We start from the raw sequence: 21,928 nt of genomic DNA on the forward strand, positions 1-21,928 counted from the left end.
ATGGACTGATGAAATGAGAGTGAGTCTTGATGGGCCAGATGGATGGGCCCGTGGCTGGATTGGTAAAGGGCAGAGAGCTCCAGTCCGACTCAGACGCCAGCAAGGTGGAGGTGGAGTACTGGTTTGGGCTGGTATCATCAAAGATGAGCTTGTGGGGCCTTTTCGGGTTGAGGATGGAGTCAAGCTCAACTCCCAGTCCTACTGCCAGTTTCTGGAAGACACCTTCTTCAAGCAGTGGTACAGGAAGAAGTCTGCATCCTTCAAGAAAAACATGATTTTCATGCAGGACAGTGCTCCATCACACGCGTCCAAGTACTCCACAGCGTGGCTGGCAAGAAAGGGTATAAAAGAAGAAAAACTAATGACATGGCCTCCTTGTTCACCTGATCTGAACCCCATTGAGAACCTGTGGTCCATCATCAAATGTGAGATTTACAAGGAGGGAAAACAGTACACCTCTCTGAACAGTGTCTGGGAGGCTGTGGTTGCTGCTGCACGCAATGTTGATGGTGAACAGATCAAAACACTGACAGAATCCATGGATGGCAGGCTTTTGAGTGTCCTTGCAAAGAAAGGTGGCTATATTGGTCGCTGATTTGTTTTTGTTTTGTTTTTGAATGTCAGAAATGTATATTTGTGAATGTGGAGATGTTATATTGGTTTCACTGGTAAAAATAAATAATTGAAATGGGTATATATTTGTTTTTTGTTAAGTTGCCTAATAATTATGCACAGTAATAGTCACCTGCACACACAGATATCCCCCTAAAATAGCTAAAACTAAAAACAAACTAAAAACTACTTCCACAAACATTCAGCTTTGATATTAATGAGTTTTTTGGGTTCATTGAGAACATGGTTGTTGTTCAATAATAAAATTATTCCTCAAAAATACAACTTGCCTAATAATTCTGCACTCCCTGTACAGTTACTCATATTTTGTATTTTAAATACGTAACGGCGGTACATGTATTCCGTTACTCCCCAACACTGGGTATATGTAATTATAAATTAGGTTGTTTTATATTTTTGCTAAGTACTATTTAGAATACCAGAATAGGGAATGTGGTGTAGGTTTAAGTTTATTATAAAGGCTTTATGCCTTTTCCTATAATACCATGGTGGGCTGGTGACTAGTTGTTGGTTGTTTTTTTTTTGTTTGTTTTTTTGGGGGGGGGGGGGGTTGGTGCCAGCCCATAAACGTTTATTTCTGCTCTCTCAGTGTTATGAGATGGGAGCAGACCCTTGGAGTCAGCCTTTGGTGGCCATTCAAGGAACTGTAGTGTTTATCACCTCTGATGGTTGCTGAGTCTGTGAGTGTGGCTGTATCCCAATTCAGGGTCTGCAGCCTTAAAGTACGCAGCCTCAACGATCCTCAAGGGCCGCGTACTCAAAGACCGCTAAGGCCGGAAGTGCGAGGCTTGTGAAATGGGACGGTCTAGCCTCCGTCGCGCTGTCCAGGTTGCCTAGCAACCATAATACTAACAACTGGAAACGTGTCATACAGCTTTGATTGACAGAAATGAAGGAGAAAATCTTTTGTTCATTTGTTTGTTTGTTTCTACATGAGCTTTGATCATTCTCTGATTAAGCTCAGCTATTGAACGGCGTATATTTTAAAGTAAAGGCTTTAAAACCAAGTTAGTACAAACGTCACTAATGTCACATAACTTTGCCGACATGTGGCCAACAGTAATGTTTAATGTTCTTTGTTATTAAACATTTGCACATAAATAAGTGACATTATATTCAGTACTTACTTAAAGTTTACTCTTCGGGCGCCCCTCATCCGCCGTTTTTTTTCCGGCAAAATTATCCACACCCACCGCTGCGCTATGCATTCTGGGATATGTTGGGCCACGAAGTCTACACTGCCACAAGCTTAAAAATTCAGGGAAATGAAGGACGCATTTCAGGGCCGCATTTCGAGCAGCCTTTGAATTGGGACAGCCTTCGGCGCGCCGCTGTGACGTAAAGGGGATACAGCCTGTGTTTTGTTCTCGTCCTTGCCTTAGGTACTGCCCTGTTCAGCTGACTCCATTCAGTAATTAGGCCTAGGAGTAGTTAAGGTCAGGATGGGAGCACCTGAGTATCAGAGTGTTACTCTCTTTACTGTCTGAGCTGTGTGCTTGTGATTGTTTACTGCTCAGTGGAGCAGAGAGTGTTTTGATCATTTAACATTTTTGACCTATTATTCTTTTGACTAACTTCTAGGTTTTTGTAGTATTTCCTCCTTTAAGGCAGCTAAAGTGCCTTATACACTTAATTATTAATTAAAGAAATTAAGCTCTTTTTCAATTTTTGCCTTGTTTACTTTTTCACTCCGGATGTGTTCACTGTTACTTCCCCAGTTCCCCAAGATTTTCTAGGGAATGTGACAGTTCTTTGATGTTTCAGCGAGATTCTTGTTTACTGGAATAAACTACAGCTGTTGCTGATGTGAATCAGTACTTTTAAAAGTATGGGCTCCCGAAAAACAAAACTTTTGTGTACTTACTCTGTGCATTACTTACTTGTTTCTGGTGTAGTCCATTATGATTTCAGTCATTAGTTCGGTGTATGAATAAACAATCCAGGTGAGAACAAAAACACAGTAAAGACATCAAGAATACCTCAATGGTCTGCTTAATTCTATTGTTTGTTTAGCTGATTCTTTAATTCTTTAATGTGATTTTATGGCTATAGATAATACAGTCTATAAAATCGTATGTAATTCTGGCTAAATAGCTCTCAAATATACCACACAAAGAGACCGCACAGAAAACAAAATTCTAGATTGGACTGTTAGAAATACAGACTTATTGGAGGGGAATGGTGATTCATGTGAAAGAGTAAGCTTGCTAATTAAATTATTTTCTGCTGCTGAGTCTTGGCACATTGCACTTCATAGTTACACACTCTTTGTGCACTTTGTGTACAATAGCATGTAGTGTCTTCAGCAGCAGTTTCTCAACAATGCCAAGAGGGTAAACATACTGAAAATGATACCTGTCTGTGTGTTTGCAAACCAGGTCCGTCTCCGGTCGGGGCTTTAAAGAAGGACTGGGCTTCTCCAAACAGCATTGCACTCTCCTGGCAGCAACCTGAACAGACAGCACTCCCGATCATTGATTACGAGGTCAAATATTATGAGAAGGTACTAAAATACTCAGCATATGATTCAAAGGGCAGATATATCACTTCTCAAGAGGAATATGTCATGTTTCCGGTGAATTATTAAGCTCACAACATTAATTTAACAAGAAAAGGCAACTTTGTAGAACATCTCAGCAGTACAAATGTGTCATACGAATGATTTACTGCCTGTAATATTTGTTCCTAAAAGTGATCAAAAGAGCTTACAAGCTCTCCATCACTACAATGTGGCTGGAAGGTAGTATTTGTCACTGCTTGAAAAAATATCAATGACAAATGTATCTTTTAAAACTTGGTCAAAATATTCTCCGCAATGCTGAGACTTTTGATCATCCCTCTGTTCTGCCCCACAGGAACACGAGCTGCTGAGCTACTCATCGACACGCACCAAAGCCCCCAGTGTGATTGTCTCGGGTTTAAAACCAGCAACTTGGTACGTCTTCAGCGTGCGCACCCGAACAGCTGCCGGATACAGCTCCTACTCTCCTAAATATGAATACGAAACTACAGGAGACTGTAAGTACCTCAGACAATCTACAGTACTTATTTGTTGTACTGCAGTAAGGCCAAAAAATAGGGTTTTTTCATGACAATAATAATTTGTCATTCAGTCTGAGAAAATCAGGTTTAATATTGAAAAATATATTTTCAACTCTAAATAATGTGTTGTTTTTGCTCATCTTCAAGACGGTAAGTCGGCGATTCAAGATGCTAGTTGCAACCAGCAGCTCAGGTTCAAGTGTAGTTCATGTAGCCTCAAGCAGCACCTAAGGCAGCCTACATCAGAGGCGCCACAGCAAATAATAAACCTGGATGTGAGACCACCTTCAAGTTTCCACACATAACACCACCACTTTCATATCTCACAGCTACTAATTAGAAGTCGCCTGGTTCCCAATTAGGCACAGTTATATCTATCGGAAATGTTGGTGTCAGAAGTACAGTTTTTATTTGTCAGTTCAGTACAACAACATGAGCATTTTTTGTTGTTGCTTTATAAATATATTATATTCTTTTCCCCTCCAATCAGCCTGTAGTTACAGTTATTATAGTTCCAGGTCAAGTTTGATTTTTGTGTTTAAACGTGGAATAACGTGGCTTCATTTTTCAAAATGACAGTGATCCCAAACACAGGGCCACTACACCTGGATAGAAAACACACGATGGAGTAGACATGGATTTAACTACAATGTGAACATTTGGCATCTCTGCAGTGTGAATTTCATATAGGTTGAAACCACAACCCCTGAATGCCTAAAAGGTCAGAATGTCACTTGCAACGGCGATCGAAAAACTGAATACAATCAACAGGGGAGTCTGACAAAACAGCCTTGATGTTTGGTGTACTCTGAATCAATGTTTTCTCCCAGTGTGTATGTGTGAGTAGGTGCTTTATTGCAAGTCTACTCATAAAATACAAAGGTCCAGATGCCCTTTTATGTTGGGTCAGGTATTGTTGAGGGGTGATTTGGCTTCATAGTGGCCCTCTCCCTTCCAAAGCTGCAGAGCTTTGCTTTATCTGTGGATCAGAGAGTGCTTGGCCAAGCCTTTGTACTGCCTGGCCTTTTATCTGAAAGAAAAAAAAAAAGCAGTTTTGGCCCCTGTTGCTTTCTCCTTCTGTGTCAGTCTGTCTGTCTGCCTGTCAGTTACTGTCACCGCAATAGGTTTTCCATCCGTCTGTGTATCTGTCTGTCACTTCTGTCATCCCTTTCCTCACCTTGCATTTTTCATCCCCTCCTCTGCCACCCCTCTCTCCCTGTGCACACCTCATTACAGCAGCATCAGTCCAACACATCTGTTTAGTTAGTGATGTGAAGCTTAGGACTAGGAAAATTGCCTTGTGTCATGTGACCACTTTCACTCTACCATCCCCTAAATAGACTGTAATTATTTTTATCAACCAAAACACACATATTCTCGACAACCTCCGTTCACATATGTGCTCTTGGCTCTATTCACACACACGCACTTAATGTATTAACCCACATGAGGCTCGCTCTTTGGGCTAGCGACCACGCACCCAGATCTCCAATTCATATTCATTAAGCATGAAATATTATAGAAATAAGTTTGGTAATAGCAATCATCTTTCAATTATCTGGGATTCGTTAGCCTTGTGACAAGACACAGAAAAGGGAAAATCATGAATATCAAATGGGTCCAATTTAACCAAATGTTCATGGACTAAATCACAATTTCATGAATGAATAATATTAATTAAACAGCAGCAGGCAAATGAATCATTCCCGTGTGAAAGTTAACTGAGGGTTTTCTTGCATTATGAAGAGCAGATCAAACATGTCTCCTAATATCTACCTATCAAGAGAGCTTACATGGTCTATGCATACTACACTGATGATAAGAAATAATGAAGATGATGTTGAATGATTGTTTTGCTGAAATCCTCTCACTTCCCTCTGATTTGTCCATGTTTATTTTTATCTTTTTTAAGTGCTCTTACTCCGCTTTCCATGTTTCTAACATGATGATGTTATTTTACTCTTCCCCACATAATGTCTCTGCCCAGCTACATATTTTCCTTCTCATCTCATTTTCTTTCCTACTATTTCTTTTACCTTCAGCCTCCAACATGGCTTCTGATCAAGGCCAGGTGTTAGTGATCGTCACAGCAGCGGTTGGTGGTTTTACTCTTCTTGTCATCCTCACTCTCTTCCTCCTCATCACTGGAAGGTAAGATGGATATAATTATCCTGGTTTTACTCCGAGTGAATATTTCACTGCATGGTTAGTTTCAACTGACATCCACTCTTGTCTGTGCATTAAGTGGAAATATCACTTTAGTTGGGTGGTGTTGTCTGTGCTTCAAAGGTAGATATGGTAATCACATAATTCATTCTTCCTATTGGTTAGATTATTTGGTTTCATTGTGCAGATATCAGTGCAGTGTAGAAGCCCCAAAAGACGTTCGTGTAAAGTTTTGCAGCAACAATGTCCACGGTGGCAAGTGGGGAGTTTTGATAAGTGCGCTGACCAAAGTCATGGTTTGTGCCCTATTTATCCGTCATATATATTTAATAGACTACAATTTGTTCATGTAAATAGAGAGTCCTCTTTACACACTAAGGTTAATTATGGAGTTCCACAGGGTTCTGTGCTAGGACCAATTCTGTTTGTCTAATATTCAAATTTGTTTAATGATTTGAAACATTTAGGTGCAAAAACATTTTCACATCTTTGATATTTTTATTTACAAAATGTCATCTCAGGCTTCAGGCTACAGGATTCAGCCTACAAATAGTTAAGGAGGAGGAATATTTCACTTGTTACCGTTAGTGAAGTATGTCGAAAGGTAACCAGGCGTCTTTAACAGCAGACAATTTGGCTTGTCATGACAGGAAAAGTACAAGTGCAGCTAATACTGTTAGGGACGGCTCTGATCCATTTAAGTATGACTGTAATGATTCATTTAAGTATGACTGTAATGATCCATTTAAGTATAACTGTAAGCTTCAAAATTCCTTACAGTAATGTATGTGCTCAATATTTCCACAGGGCATTGGCACAGCCTTTCACTACATTTGCTTCAGCAATTACCTTTGGACACAGAATACCACTAAAACCCAGGGAAGGGAAGGACATATCAACGAATTATAGGGTTATATATCGTTTGTGCGCACTTATTTTAAGAACAAAATGTGAATTTGTGTAGAAGGTTTTGCCTTTATAGTGATTTAAATAATTAAGCAATTTTTAGTTTCAATTATGTATTAAATTGATAATGAGGAGTTTTTGAACAAACTAAATTTCTAATCAGTTTTGCCAATTTATCACATTACAATAGGTAACCTAATAATTCAATCAAAGCACCAAATATATTTGAGGAAAAAGAAACACAGACAGACACACATGCAAAGGAAGAAGGAAAAAAGGTAAATCATTAGTCTGCCCTAACGTTAAAGATGCACATTCAAGTATACTATGTGGGCAGATGCACAGGTGTGTAACTCTGCAAGACAGAAAAGAAAAGCAACAACACTTTCAAGACTCTATTTCAGAAGCTAGATTTGGAAGCTAAATAATTTTCAGTTTCACTATGAAGATACTGATCAAAAAAAATAAGTAGAATTGCTCACAAAAAGTGAAATATTCAACATCACAAATTAATCTTCTGTTTGCAATATATTTAATATTGATGTTGATTTCGCAAACATTTATGGAAACCATTTTTAAAAAGGAGTTTTGCGTCTTTTGATAATATTTATAGTAATCCAACAATACGAACCTGTGGTTCCATTCACATGCAAATGACAACAATATAATAGCTCCTGGTAGTAAAACAATGGATTGATCTCCATTGATACAAATTAATTAAATCAAATAAAGAACAGATCAAGACAGCTATTATTTTTCTAAGAAATAATCTTTGGTAACACACAGAGTCTGGATAATTTACAACACCCACAGAGTTCTAAAGACAAATACCAAAATTTGAATTTGGATTTAAAACATCTACAACATTGATGACCTGTTTTGTCCAAAATAGGAGGTGGAAATGAAGCAAGCTAAGCAAGAGTGCATTATTAAGATTCTGACACCTTGACAGCAAAATAACTGTTTAAAAAATGTATTTTTGTATTTTAGTTTTAAAGATGGTGAAGATTTTCTCAGTCACATTTGCTGGTAGCAGTGATATAGGCTCCCAGATTGAATTATTAAGACACGCTGTCCGATCAGATTGGAAATCAAAAGTGTTCACAGTCAGACTGAATTGAAGTAAAAGGCGGACTGTCATAGAGGGAGGAAGATGAGATATCATTTAAAATATGCCGAATTGCCTGATAAACTGATTATCTTTCACACAATTACACAGTTTTTAATATGTAAAGATGCATTTGACTGTTTCTCTTAAGTAGACTGATACTTTTTATATAACACCTTTCTACTCTAGCTAAATAAACAAAGTACTTCTAACTAAAAGTCTCATTCACAAGTGCTGTATTCAATGCCTTAAGCACTTCCCTACTATGACAGGCACAAAGTGGATGCAATATCTTGGCCAATGATCCTTCATTACATAAACTAGAAAACCCGAGGATCGAACCACCAACATTTCCATTTGTAGACAACCAACCGGCTTGGTGGGCTGTGGTTCACAACTCTGACACTCCTGAGCCAAAGCACCCCAAGCCTACAGGGACTGGTATTAATGGGCACTTTTCCATTCAAGTAATATAACATGAGCCACACCTATACTTAGCTTTCTAGATCAGCAGAGATCTGGTGTGCGGAGGGTGTGAGCCATAACACCCTGAGCATATGTAGTGTAAATGTATACTACAATATACCTCTCACATTACTGCAACTGACTAGTGTCCCACCAAGAAGGCATTTGACATTAGGAAGGATTTGGGTTCAGTGGACAAAAATGTCTGTTCCATATAAAGTGTTTGATGTCTTTGGACGCGAGCTCAATCAAAATACTCCAAGTTAATGATTTTCATCAAAGATTTCCTGCAATTCCTTTTAATGGGGCTGACAATGAATTAGATACCTGGCGTTATTGGTCTCCGGATATCCAAGTGATTTATTTATTTTTGAAAAATAAATGACACGTGTGGGTATAGCGGTGGTGTGCAGGGTCTTTATGTTTGAGATTAAGTAACCCCTCAGGACCCAATAGTATGTGACCCAATAGTTTATGAAGATTTAACAAAGTGCAAAGACAAAACAAAACACACACCATAATTGCTTAATTCACTCAGCACTGACTCAGAAGTCAATGTGAGCGGATTTAACATGCAGGTGGTGTTTTTAGTTTCCTTAACATTATTGTCCTTAGCTTCTACCCAGCTTTAGAAGCACATGCTTTAAATGCCTTTAAAGCCTCTGGATGGAATGTGTGGACCCAGGACGTTTTTATTATCTAAACCTGACCTTTGACCTGATATTTTCTAATGCATTTCTCAATCTCTTACACTCATAGTTTCATCAGAAAGCTTTAATTCAGATCAAAGACATGGACGTGTTTCCGCTGTGCTTCAAATTCATTTTGACTGGGAAAAATTATTGGAACTTTTAGAAACTGCAACTTGTACTTGAACTCTTCATCCCGGTTGCCAGAGGACTGCAACCATGAACTTCACAGATATTATTTTATATTTTCTTTTTTTTATGTTAGATGTGCAGTGAACACCTTTATTGTTGGTTTCATTTAAATGCAAAAGTCCGCAAAGTCCAAGTTTAACAGCTGACATTTAAAGCATATTTTGGATTTTGGTAGTTCTATGTGATCTATGTTTGTAGGAGGGTACTTTGTTTAAGATGGCACGCACAAACTAGGTGCAAGAGTTTTTGAATTGTAGTACAAGAAGACTTTTTTTACCTGAATTTGTCTAATAGCAGTCACAACAGCAGTTGGAGTGTTTTTTGACTCCATCACAAGCTATCATATCTGCAGTCCCGCTGCCCTGTGTAGGAGGAACTTTCACTCTCTTTCAGTTTCAAAAAAGCTCCAAACGTACTTCAGCTGCCTGGAAAAGATGGGAGCTTTCAGTCATACGCCTCTCATAGATGTAAGGTTGTAGAGGACTTGCTGTATGATGACTGTTTAACACCTGGCTGGCCTAAAAGCTTACTAAATTTACATCTATGTTTGCTTTCTGCTTATGCTAGATTTGAAGAGTGGGAGCTTCTATGAGAATGAAGGTGTCATGATTACACAGATGTAGCCTAGTTGAAGAGTTTTGCACTACACTGCTGCAATGTTTTTTAATCATTTTCTTCATATTTTCTTTAATCCATCCTTCCTTTTGTGCCCTTTGTAGCCTCTGCAGCAGAGCGGTGCACTGCAGTGAGGTGACTGTGAGGGATGTTAGGGTAAGAGAGGAGTGGTTTGAATTACACTGATGCTTTGATTAGGGCTCTAAGCAAGGTTGTTTTACTGAGGTGTGTGGGTGGGTAAAGTGCTTTTGAATATGCGTGTGAATATGTACTCTAACAATGTTCGACAGGGCAGAGAACAGTGGAAGAAGCCAAGGTCTTTGTGTGTGATAGCCGGTATTGTGTGTGTGTGTGTGGCCTCCTTACAACATGAAAGCCGGTGAGACAGAAGGATAGGCGGATAAAGGGGATCAGAGGACAGGACTGGAAAAGACTGATAAAGGCACATGCCACGATTTCTTTAATGAACAGCTTGACCTCATCAGCAGAGGTCAACAGTAGCTTTCCAAATCCCCTTCTTGTCCTCTCTGCCACTGTTACAGTTATCTGCTCTGTCTATCAGTGTCCAGGATCCCACAGACTTCACTTAGCCGAAACCCAGTCTGGCAACCGGTGGCTCACAGCCCTCTGACACCTGCTCTAATCTGGCAACCCGGATTATGTTAAGTCTTCAAAGAGAAGAAGGCTCATATGTGATCACATGAACCCACACACACTTGCGGAAGCAAGCGCCAACACTTTCTCCTCTACTGCACTGTCTGCGTTTTCACCCCAAACTTATTCAGTCACAGCCTGCATTATCCTTTCAGTTAGCCTGGCCTCTCTGTCATTCTGGGGAGGTTGTTTTTGTTGATTAGAATAGTTACTGAGGCAGCACCTCTACCTCACATCACATTTCATACAGAAAAAATGTATTATTAAAAAAAGAAGAAGAAGAAGTAGTCTCCTGCATAATTCATGTGGCTGCTGATCCAGCTGAAGCTGTGGAGAAAAAAAAAAGCCAGCCATGAGGAAGACATCAACTTCTCCTGTTTCTTAAAACTGCAATAATCAATAATGTTATTCAAACAATTTATCATGTCTGTCTGCTACAAATTGGTGTCACGTGGAATCAACATAGGCCTACAGAATATCTGACTGCAGCTCCTGTCTGCTAGCCAAATAAAGTTTTTTTTGTTCTTGATGTTTCCTCAGTTCAATACGTAGCAGTGTGAACTTGATTTGTATTTCATATGGCTGTATATACATACAGTAATACTGGATAGGAGCAAGTATAGGATAAGTGTGACCACCTCTGTTAAAGCAGTCGATTTGACAGTTTGCAGGTCTGGAGCATTCAGGTGTGTAGTAACACAATGCCCCAGTCTTCCCAAGAGTTGACATCTCAGCACATTCAACCCAAGGTCAGATCAGACCGTGTAATGCTCAAAGTAACTGCAAAAAAGCTAAGAGCTACATCTGTCAGATTGCAGAAATATTTGACAGTACAATTAGAAAAAGACTGAATAAGTTTGACGTGGTTGGAAGCGTCGCTAGGAGAAAGCTTTCTTTAAATTGAGCGTGGTGGCACTGCAGCTTAGGTTTAAAAAGTTGCATCTGAACAAGCCCATATGGAAAAGATATATATATAAATCTTATAAAGTTTGTATCTGTCTTGTGTGAAACTTGTATGAAAAGCATATAAGTGTGAAAACAGATATAAGATCCCTTGAAAAATTATATAATGAAACTTGTATGTTTTGGATACTTACTAAAACAATGTATGAAAGTAATGCGAAAGTGGCCACTTTCATGAGTAAATCATGTAAGCCTTATATGATTTACTCATGAAAGTGGCCACTTTCATGAGTAATCACATATAAGTTTTTACTATTTCTTTTCCGTATGGGAGTACAGATGAGACCAAAGTGGAAATGTCTGCCATCCAGTGCCACAACTGGTGGAAACACATCATGTAAGGACAAACGTTTCATACCAGTTATTAAGCACGGTGTTGGAGAGGTGATGGTTTGGGCTTGTTTTGCAGCCACAGTATATGAGCACCTTGCAGTCAACCATGAACTTTCACTCTGTACCAAATATTCTAGAGCCAAATATGACATAATCTCTTCAACAGTTAAAGCAAATCTACAACAGCGTGGCTGAGGAAAAAATCATTTACAGTGTTGCAAAGTTGAAATGCTGTGGTGGAGCTGTGCATCCACAAATGGGCCCACAAACCTTAATGAAGTGATGCAACTAAATAAGAGTGGGTCAAAATTCCATCGCAATGATGTGTGAGACTGATAAAATCATACACAAAACCCTTACATACGTTATTCCTGCTAAAGGTGGTTGGTTCTACAAACCATTGAATCATGGAGTGTACTTATTTTTTTTATTTTTTTGTAGCATAAAATCTTGTGAAAACATCAAAGACAGCTACCATATACTGTATATACCAAAATGTTTCTGGTCAACTGAAAGATATCAGATATTATTTTTATTTATTTAGTTATTAATTTATTTTGTAGCTTTTACTGGCCCCTGCAAAAATGTATTGGTAGTTTGATTCTATAGCACGTGATTTTTGCATTCAGTATGAATGTTATTCTTAAAGATTTATCAGGACAACAAGGATAGTATATATAAAGTCAAACAAATGAGCCAAAAGAGGATTAAAGCTGTAGAGACAGTAAAGAAATTCCTTAGAGGTGATCTTTTAAAGAAGTTCATCTGATTTAATGTTGCAGGTTTAAATGTTAGTCGTTTTTTTACAGCCTTAATAGACTTTCGCAAATTTCTAGCGATAACTAATTTTTTTTTTCCCCTGAGTTTTACCTCGGTATTTTTGGCAATTATTTTTATTATTCATTATTCTATATAAGCGTTTGTTTAATTGATCTGTGTCACTTAAAATTCCTAAAAGCAGGATTTACTTTGTTCTCATTCCTGATGAATTTAAGTAATCAAGAAGTATTGTATATTTGTAATTTATCACTAGTCAATTTAGACAAGAAATATAGTATACTGTTGAGGATTGGGGCATGAATATCCAATGTGGCTCACCTTGGAAGGCTAAAATATACAAAGATACATTAAATATAGTAGCCTTTACTCAACATAGGCCTATGTTTTAAATTCTTTGCTTTTATTTTGGTCCATTTTTACTCAGGCAAAATTACCCAGTACTCCTTCCATCTCTCCCTTGATGTCTGTGTGGAACTAAATGGCTGCAGCTGTTTGTAATTACTGTCTTTCTATGACTTATTTATCAAACTCTTTGGTATATTAAGACTTTTGCCGCCTTTTGTTGTCTTGGGCATAATGGGGAAGTGATGACTATACTGCATAATAATAATAATAGTACACAAACTTGAAGGAAAACCAGCTTATGAATCTGTTTATTCTTGTTATGTTAATAGTAGCGTGTGATTTTAGTTGTGTTGTATATATTTAAGCTCGAACAAGTCCCAGAGCAGTGGAAAAAAACCAAAAACATGCAGTTCCATCACGTCCCGCTGGAATCAGGACAAGCTGCAGACCTCTGTCACTCACCACCACCAACTTCATCCCTCATGGACCACAGTGGTGTGGAGGAGCAGGGCTGAGAGAGGCAGACAAGTCTACAGCAGTGACAGTGAAGCAAGGACTCTCCTCCGAAGTGACAGTGTGACTGTGAGAGCTCTCTGTTCCTGCTTCTGTTCTGTCTCTGTTGGGGGTTTGGGTCAAGTCTCTGGGCTCTGCTCTTCTACTTTGCTGCTTCTCATTTAAAGGATAACTATGGTGAATTTTCTGCCTCGCTCCGCAGAGGTATTTTTGCAGCACTGTTTGTCGCTTTGTTTGCTTTTCAGCGAGCTTTTGCAAAAGCTACCAGGATAAATTTACTGGAAGAAAAAAAGGATGAAAGTTGCATTTTGATGGTGATTTGAATTAGTATTAAAAAGAAGCAAAGAAAAAGGCAGAAAAATAAGGAAGATGAGCTTTCACAGTAGCCTTTTAGATTTGTAGATTTTTCTTATTGCTAGCAAATCCTTTGAAAAGACCAAACCCAACAATGAACTGACCTAACTAGCAAATGTCTTTGTAACAAAAGCCTGATGAAGCTCATTCATCATTTTCTTCATTTCAAAAATATACGGGGAAATATAAAAAATAAACAAATTCAGCTTTTCAAACATGCTCTTTGCTAATAAATATAACATCTGAATAAACACCAACCTTTTAATAAGCATGAGACTCTAGTTTTGTCACTTTTACTCTTCTTGCATGCTGCGTGACTGTAAGAAACAGGCAATAGAGTTCTATATTCTAATAAATGATGAAATATGAGAAAATTTATTAGGGGATACACCAGCGGGACCAAGAGCCCCTCATGCATATGGCTATTAATTAAGCCCTCTACTGCAAGAGGTGTTTTAAAATTCATCAGTGATACATCCTCTGAGAGAACTCAAAGCACCTTTTAATTTTTTATATAACTATTTTTTACCTCACTGCTCCCCTCACACTGTGCCACCTCTCACGCAACCACGTGCTTCACAGGTAGCAGTGCCATGTTTAAATGAATCCATTACTCCGTTTTTAAATAACAGTGAGCCGTTTTAATGGCCGACGGTGCTTCGGCATAAGATGCTTCAGAAAAGGGATGATTTTACCCAAATTATTATATTCTCCCTTGGATATTTTTAAATTATAACTTTACAGATAGTTTTATGTAACTATTTAAATGTTAAAAAGTCAGTACTTCGACAGTTTGGATGCTGTTTTAATGGCTGTTCTGATGCTTTACTGCAGCCAACTTCAGTTGCTGCTTGTTTGTAGGTCTCTCTCCCTTCAGTTTTGTCTCGAGTGATTAAAAAGGATTCACTGTTTTACTGGGATGAAGTGACTGACTTGCCCGTTGAACGTGTTCTCCTCCATGCCATGCCTCCACTGTGAAATCCTGTCCAACCAGTTGAATCTGCCGTTAGTTGAATCTGAGCAGAGAGTATAGCCATGTACCCTTCAGATTTCATCCTGCTATTTCTATAAGCACTCAAATTATCAGTAACCACTAGGAACCTGGTTACATTGGTAGCCATGGACATGCCCATAGCATAGCATTGATGTTTTAATCTAATCTTGACTGTAACCAGCTCTTTGTATCTTGTTCTAAACCCTCTGTATTTCCATTCATGAAGGTACCGCTTGACTGCGGACTAGTCATCTTATGTGGTCTTTCAGGGCCTTTGGTTTTCAGTGCATTCTTTCTGAGAACGTTTCTGATGGTTCAGCACTAACTTCAGATCTTTTATCTGCCATGAAATGTAAGTAACTGGGCCTCATCTGGCCATCAAACTGAGCTACTAACTGAGGGCTGTGTATTAAAATTATTTCCTAAAAAGTTAATGCAGTTGTTTTATTACCCCACATTGAAATTCTGCCCTGCAATCATCTCTTGATTGTATGATTTCGAATCTGCTTTGGTGGTTTAAAGAGGCGAAAAATATTAAAAATCATGTCATTGTGCAAAGTCTTACAGAACTAACTCTAACCCCTTAATGACATTTTCATGCATTACATTGTTTTACTGGCAAGCCAAAGACATAACTCCCTCAGCAGCCATCTTTCAGTGCACCACAAAACTATTTTCTCTCAAGCATAGCTTTATAGCAAACCTTCTTTGTTACCAATTCATCATTTCACTCTCAGTGCCTCAATACCATGCAGTTTTTTCAAACCTGTCCATATGCAGCACTTTGCCATAAATATAACTCGGAAAAAGTTCCTTTGTGGTTTTTTTGGATTTTTGATTTCAGAGTAACATCCAAGTATCTATTTGGATAAAGTCATCTGTGGTCTTTTGCAGATGCTGTCATCTAATCTCTCAGCTTTTCAGACTTTCTTGGCAGCAGCTCTTTATCTGTTGTTGGCTGTCTCTCAGTCTGTCAGTGCCCAGATAAACTCTCCCACAAACACACTCACACACACAGGAGGACGAGAGAGATTTTACGTAGTTTTTTATTTCCAACAGTCGAATGTAGAGAAAACTTTAAATTTTCTTTGTTCCTTTTGGTTAAGGGTCATTGCGTGTCGTTCTCACTGAACAGATGTCACTTTTCTTTGCATTTTCTCACAAATTGTGAATTGCATGTGTGTCTCTTGCATTATATTTTTTAGCTGCAGAGCCAGTCCCCTGAATGAGATGAAACCACCTCCATCTTTATTTTATCAGCAGACAATCTAACCTAACTCAGAGCCAGACTACGTATGTCGCTGAACATTTATTTCAAATGATAAGCTGCAATGATGAAGCAATCTGGTGCTGTGGGGTTATTTTAGTTGGCAGCTGTATAAGCTAGAATTTTGCCTCATTGTGCTGGTGTTTGACCCCACTCACTGCAGTGTTTTTAAACAGAAATGTTGAGGAGAGAGTCTAAAACTGATCATCTTTCAATCGCCGCATATGTTTGAGTATGTAGAGAGACAGGAACGATCATTTTAAGTTGTCAGTAATTGGTTGGGAATTTTTTGTTGTTTTTCGCTGCTTGAAAAAGTTGCACATAAGAACTCAAAACACCAACATTACGCACGGAGCTCCGTGACTTGTGTTGTTTATATCAAGCTGTTTTTGCAGACGCTTAACTGTGTATAAGGGCCAGACTGTGCAGCACATAACTTTATGGTGATTGTGACAAGTAGATAGGGATGTGTAATTCAGCATGATCCAGAGAGCACTATAAAATGATAACAATACCACAATCTATTTTGGGAGTAGCCTAAAGACATGAGAATTGGTTAGAGCAAGATTATGTAACAGCTGAAAGAAGCAAGCATCCCTTACTTAAACAAATGAAAAGTAATTGTGTTAGAGTAGCATGATCCTTTATCATCCTCGGAGAAGCATTTTAATGGTTTTATCAAAAAAGTAACACAAATCCACACTTTTTGGTTTTCTACTTGTTGTCCAGTCATGATTTGTCAGGAACCCCATCTGATTAGATGTAATGTAATGCAAGGGATACCTCTTTGGCTTTATTTTCCCCACACAATGATAGCCTTATAACTTGGATTCCCAACATGAAGATATAAAAGGCCTACAAACAAAAGGGAGCAACTCATCTTGTTGTTTCCTTTTATTCTCGTTTATTTTTACTTTATTTTTTTTGATGCCATCTCTTCTGTTGCTGTTTACTTCTTAATATTCTTTAAATCAAACGATTGGTTAAAGCGTTAAGCCCAAAATCACGGTTTAGGTTCACATACAAGCTTTCAGTACGTAAGGCACGTTTAAAATGCAAATTTCTCTCCATGGTTACCACGGTTACGGGTCATTGGTTATCAGGGTCAACCAATTGTGATGACACCAGCAGAGCGCTTTGTCAGGCTTTGAGGGAAAATTAAGGCAAAGAGGTACTCAAGCGTTACAGTGTAAAGATGCCATCGGTATGTGATAACATGGGAGAGAGAGATGGCCGCCAGTAGTTCCACTGACTAGTGTATTTACAAAGCACTCTGCAGCCATCTTGAAATGCATTCTGGGTATTTATCCAGGTTTCTTTTTTTTATTTTTTACTTTCATTTCAATGATCACCAGAACATGAAGACTGCATGTACAAATAAAACCTTTTTACCCTGAAGGCTAGACATCTGCCTTCATCTTTATTTTTGTGGAATTCACCCATAGGGATCAATTCAGGATTTATTTAATGACATGCCTCAAATGTCTCTGTAGTTAGTCCCAATACCCCCCACTATCCCAATAAAAGTCACATTATTGCTCATCTGATAAAGTTTTTACTCAATCAGTCATTCTCTGTGTTTTCCAGGTGTCAGTGGTACTTCAAGGCCAAGATGACCTCGGAGGATAAAAGAAGGGCGAATTATCAGAATGGGCACGGTAAATCAATCAAGCTGCCTCTCTCCTTTTCCTTTGTTTTCTATGCCTATTGCCTGACTTTGCAATATCTGCTAAATAAGTTCTAAGTAAGGAACAAACTCTTTTTGAAGCTGGTTTTAACACTACTTGTGTCTGAATGACCAAATATTTGTCTAGAAAGTGACATGTTTAATTTAACGTGGTGCCAGTAAACAGGGAATAAATCTGAAGTGAGTCTGAGAGCCATAGTAGGGAGCTAAGAGCCACCTCTCTTCACTTTGCATTCAACATGCACCACGTACTTCTGTATGGATCATTTCCCATTTGTTCTTGTTCCTTTGCATATTGAATTTTGCACCGACTTCACCATGAGCTTTTACAGAATACAAAAATGCCTACCCGCTTTTGTCACGTGTATTTATTTAATAGAGCCACTAGCATGCTCTTTCATCTGTCTGTTTCTTCTTCTTTCCTTCATCTGTTGTCTTCCTTCTTATGTCCACTTAAGTTTCAATTAATATGAGCATGAGCTTTATGAGCTTTTTTATTATTTCATATTATTTTTTTCTTAATCTGGTTACACATGACAACTGCATCTCTGAGCTGTCAGCTTTTGCACTCCGGTACTTTTCTGTTGCTTTATATCTTTTATGCCCAACTTTTCATTCCTGACATGAAAATCACAAATTGAATTGAGAGCTGTGAAGTGAAAACTGGAGAGAGAGAGAGAGAGATTTGAAAGGGAGTTGAGCAGTAAAATGAAGACGATGGTGACAAGGTGAGGGAAATTTGCTAGAGGATAAACAAAAAAGGGAGACTCAAATGAAGATGAGGGTTGAAAGGTACAGAAAGAGAAATGAGGACTGTTCAAAGAGGACGGTTGGATCGAGGCCACAGAGCTACAATCGGCTGTGAAATGCAGTGCATATCTCCTGTGTCCTGTTTCAGCGGCACAGTGTGAGATGCTGAGCAGAAGCTGTGAAAGGGGAACCGGGTCCTTGGCATTTTGCTTGTGTCGATTCGTGCCTCTAAGACAACTCGTTGTTGTTTTTTTGTTTTGTGATACTCTATCGATCCCTGAAGGAGAAGCACAGCTTCTGTCTGGGAGCTCTCCGCTGGGAGGCGAGGGTCAGCGCCAGACCAGCAGCAGCTTGTTAAAGACTCGCTGACTTGCTCAAGGACACTTCGGCAGGGTGAAGGGTCGCTTTAAATAATGGCTAAAAGCCTGCCACGGTTAAAGGAGGGTTCGGTGCTCAGTGTGCTGCCCTGCGGGGATTTAGCCAAAGATTTGTGCTCGTTGTCTCATAGCTCGTAATAAATGGAAGTGGGAGGATGTGTTTGAAGCCATTTGTCTCGAGAGAGTTGAATTTGTTTATATAACATCCTATGATCCAGTGCTGATGGAATAATATAAAAAATAAAAACAATTTAGAGCTTTCTCCTATCGATTTATCTAAGATAGGTAGACTGTGTGAATGTGGGTTTGTCTGCTTTTTTACTATGTTTTTGTCGGCAGCTGGATATTTCAATCATTTCTTTCATTTTCTCTTTAGCGTATCTGTGTGTTTGCAAACTGTTTTCCATGCTTTCAGCGATAACACAAGGATGTTGGGTCCTGTGCAGTCAGCTTATTATAGCGGTTGGTTTTTGCCACACTTAACTAAAGATCAGTAATCCCATGAGTGTGTTTATTTTCATCCTTTCCACATTCCCTCAGTGAATGTAAAACTACCTCGTGGGGTACAAGTACCACTGATTGTGTAGTATTTGAAGCATGCATAATGAAGTTGCAGCCGTACCATCAGTAAACTCCACAAAAAACAAACTGCATGTACGCCACTTCACTGTATTGATTACTCGCTGTGTTTGTCCACAGTCCCTTTCCCAGGAATAAAGACTTACGTGGATCCTGATACATACGAAGATCCCACGCAGGCTGTCCACGAATTCACCAAGGAGATCGACCCCTCCAGGATCCGCATTGAGAGGGTGATCGGAGCCGGTATGCTCACGCAGACGTGCACACACTCTTATACGCTTGCTCACTGACACAATGTTCTCCTGTGATCACAAGAGTATCATTTCATGTTGTTTTGGATAACAATAGTTTTAAATGTGTATATAAGATTATCAGTTTTTACCACTCTAAACGCCTCTCTCTTTCTCCTTTGTATATACTAAAGAGGATGCCTTTTTCATCTGCCAGCTTCTCCCTGTCATTTTCTTGACACACGCTGTTGGAATATTAAAACTTTAACAGGTTTAGAGAACAAAAGGAAATGTAAGAATAGACTTGAGGCTTTTTTTAGAAGGTGAAAGAGAGAATGTTATGAAGTTAACCTAATCAGAGCAAAGCTAATAAGGCTGAAGTTTAAATGGGAACTCCAACACTGCCCCCAGGTGGTATGCTGCATTACCTGCTGATGCCGCGACACTTTCTGATATACATCGTATCGTGTTTATGTGTGTGTCTATGCGTATTTATATACTCATATGGCATTAAAAAAGTAAGTCTGCATTGCATAAATCATTAAATCTGGATAGACTTCATTTAAAGTTAGGTTTAGGCAAGTAGTCAGGAAGTGAAGATGCAAGTGAGTTTATTGAGCTCCGTGTGTGTGTGTGTGTGTGTGTGTGTGTGTGTGTGTTCTCCAGGTGAATTTGGAGAAGTGTGCAGCGGCCGTCTGAGAACACCAGGGAAGAAGGAGATTGCCGTGGCGATAAAGACACTAAAGGGAGGCTATGTTGAGCGTCAGAGGTGGGACTTCCTGCGTGAGGCATCCATCATGGGCCAGTTTGACCACCCTAACATCATCAGGCTGGAGGGCGTGGTCACAAAAAGTAAGGAGGATTGTGAGAGAGGTTGCTTACTTGAGGCAAATTCAAATCGCTCCAATGTACATGCAGTGTCACCTCTTCAGTACGTTCTTCTAATATAGTCTGAAACATAGTTGGCAGTGATTTATGGAGGAGCCTGTACACAACTGATGCCGCTGATGAAAAACTGTATTTTTAAGCTACGAGATAAATCTTTTCTTCATAACTCGCGTCGCTCCCCCATACTGCTGCTGCTTCGCTGTATTCACTGCCAACACACAAACTCAAACCCAGTCTACTGCTTCTTCTGCACATTCGAGCCTAATGAGTTTGGCGTTTTTCCATGTAGAATTAAAGAAAAGAACATTGCATCATATAAACATTTGAAACTCTGCTGCTATATTTTTATCAAAAAGAAAGAAGACCCCTCCCCCCCAACAGTTTGGCTGTCTGTTGTAGTCTGCGCAAAATCCTGAATTAACATTAAGCATTTTGCTTATAAAGCAATAAAGTTCCACCTTTGGGTTTTTGGTTGTTTTTTTCTTTGTTTGTTTTTTTGTATGGTTGCTCTAAAAACAATCTTTAGGGCTGGAACAGACTTTTTCATACTGAGTAATTAGTCACCATGTGAAATGACTTTGCTCTGTTTATACGTGGCTCAATGTCACTATTTCTGCTTACTTATTGTGTAAATTTGTGTATATGTGTGCATTTTGTTTGCAAGTGGCCGGGGCTGCATGGCTGTGTAAGTCTCCTGTTTTTGTGAAGAAACACATTTTACCTACAAAACTCGTGTGCGTGAGTGTTTGAGTGTGGACTTGTTAACGAGCTCTGTTTTACTGGGCTCACCCTGTGCAACATATGGTTGTTTTTACAGGGGTTGTATAAACTGAGACATCGCTGTGAATATAAATGTGTCCCCTGAAGACTTTCAATCCCTCTGTGAATGCAAATAGAGGACACTCCTCAGCTCTGACCCCCAAGTGATAAAAACCCAGGCGATAAGGGTTTTTTGTTTGTTTGTTTCTAAGCCAATACTGTCATTATTACATTTAAGGCAATGATGGCTGGTTTTTGCAGCCACGTATTTAAGCGTTTTCATGCACTAACATCTCTGAAGAGAGTGAGTGGAAAAAAGTCCTCCCAACAGCACAGAGCTGACTTGTGCGGTAAGACTCTAAAAACATTTTCAGTGACTGTGACTGAGAAACCTTTCATCACATCAGAGGTCAACAACTGTGTCTGCCTGCGCTGAATAGACATCTTTTATCAATAGCACCTCTTTCAAAGCCATTGAGATCACTCTCTAGTCATAATATTGCATCTGGTCCATTTGTACGTTTCATATTTTCTTAAGGTTTTAAATAATCTCAACTTTTAAATTTGATATATAAGTATATATCTTATATCTGAATAAACCTGTTTCCATGACTGCGAATTCAAAAGTGAACATAT

At 39.0% G+C, this 21,928-nt stretch overlaps 1 protein-coding gene across 1 annotated transcript in view; it reads left to right on the top strand.

The window, feature by feature from the left end:
* Positions 1-21,928, top strand: part of LOC146556987 (ephrin type-A receptor 6-like) — a 180,792-nt gene that overhangs the window by 145,037 nt on the left and 13,827 nt on the right. The window contains exons 6-11 of the mRNA XM_085250694.1: positions 3,012-3,136; positions 3,489-3,651; positions 5,718-5,826; positions 17,607-17,677; positions 19,533-19,658; positions 20,312-20,497. Coding sequence (XP_085106820.1) covers positions 3,012-3,136; positions 3,489-3,651; positions 5,718-5,826; positions 17,607-17,677; positions 19,533-19,658; positions 20,312-20,497 — 780 coding nt within the window. The remainder of the gene's footprint in view (positions 1-3,011; positions 3,137-3,488; positions 3,652-5,717; positions 5,827-17,606; positions 17,678-19,532; positions 19,659-20,311; positions 20,498-21,928) is intronic.

Source organism: Mchenga conophoros, linkage group LG16 (genome assembly GCF_057382185.1).
Source record: "Mchenga conophoros isolate Kocher_MC1m ecotype Shallow Benthic linkage group LG16, M_conophoros_male_GT1.1, whole genome shotgun sequence".
Classification (NCBI taxonomy): domain Eukaryota; kingdom Metazoa; phylum Chordata; class Actinopteri; order Cichliformes; family Cichlidae; genus Mchenga; species Mchenga conophoros.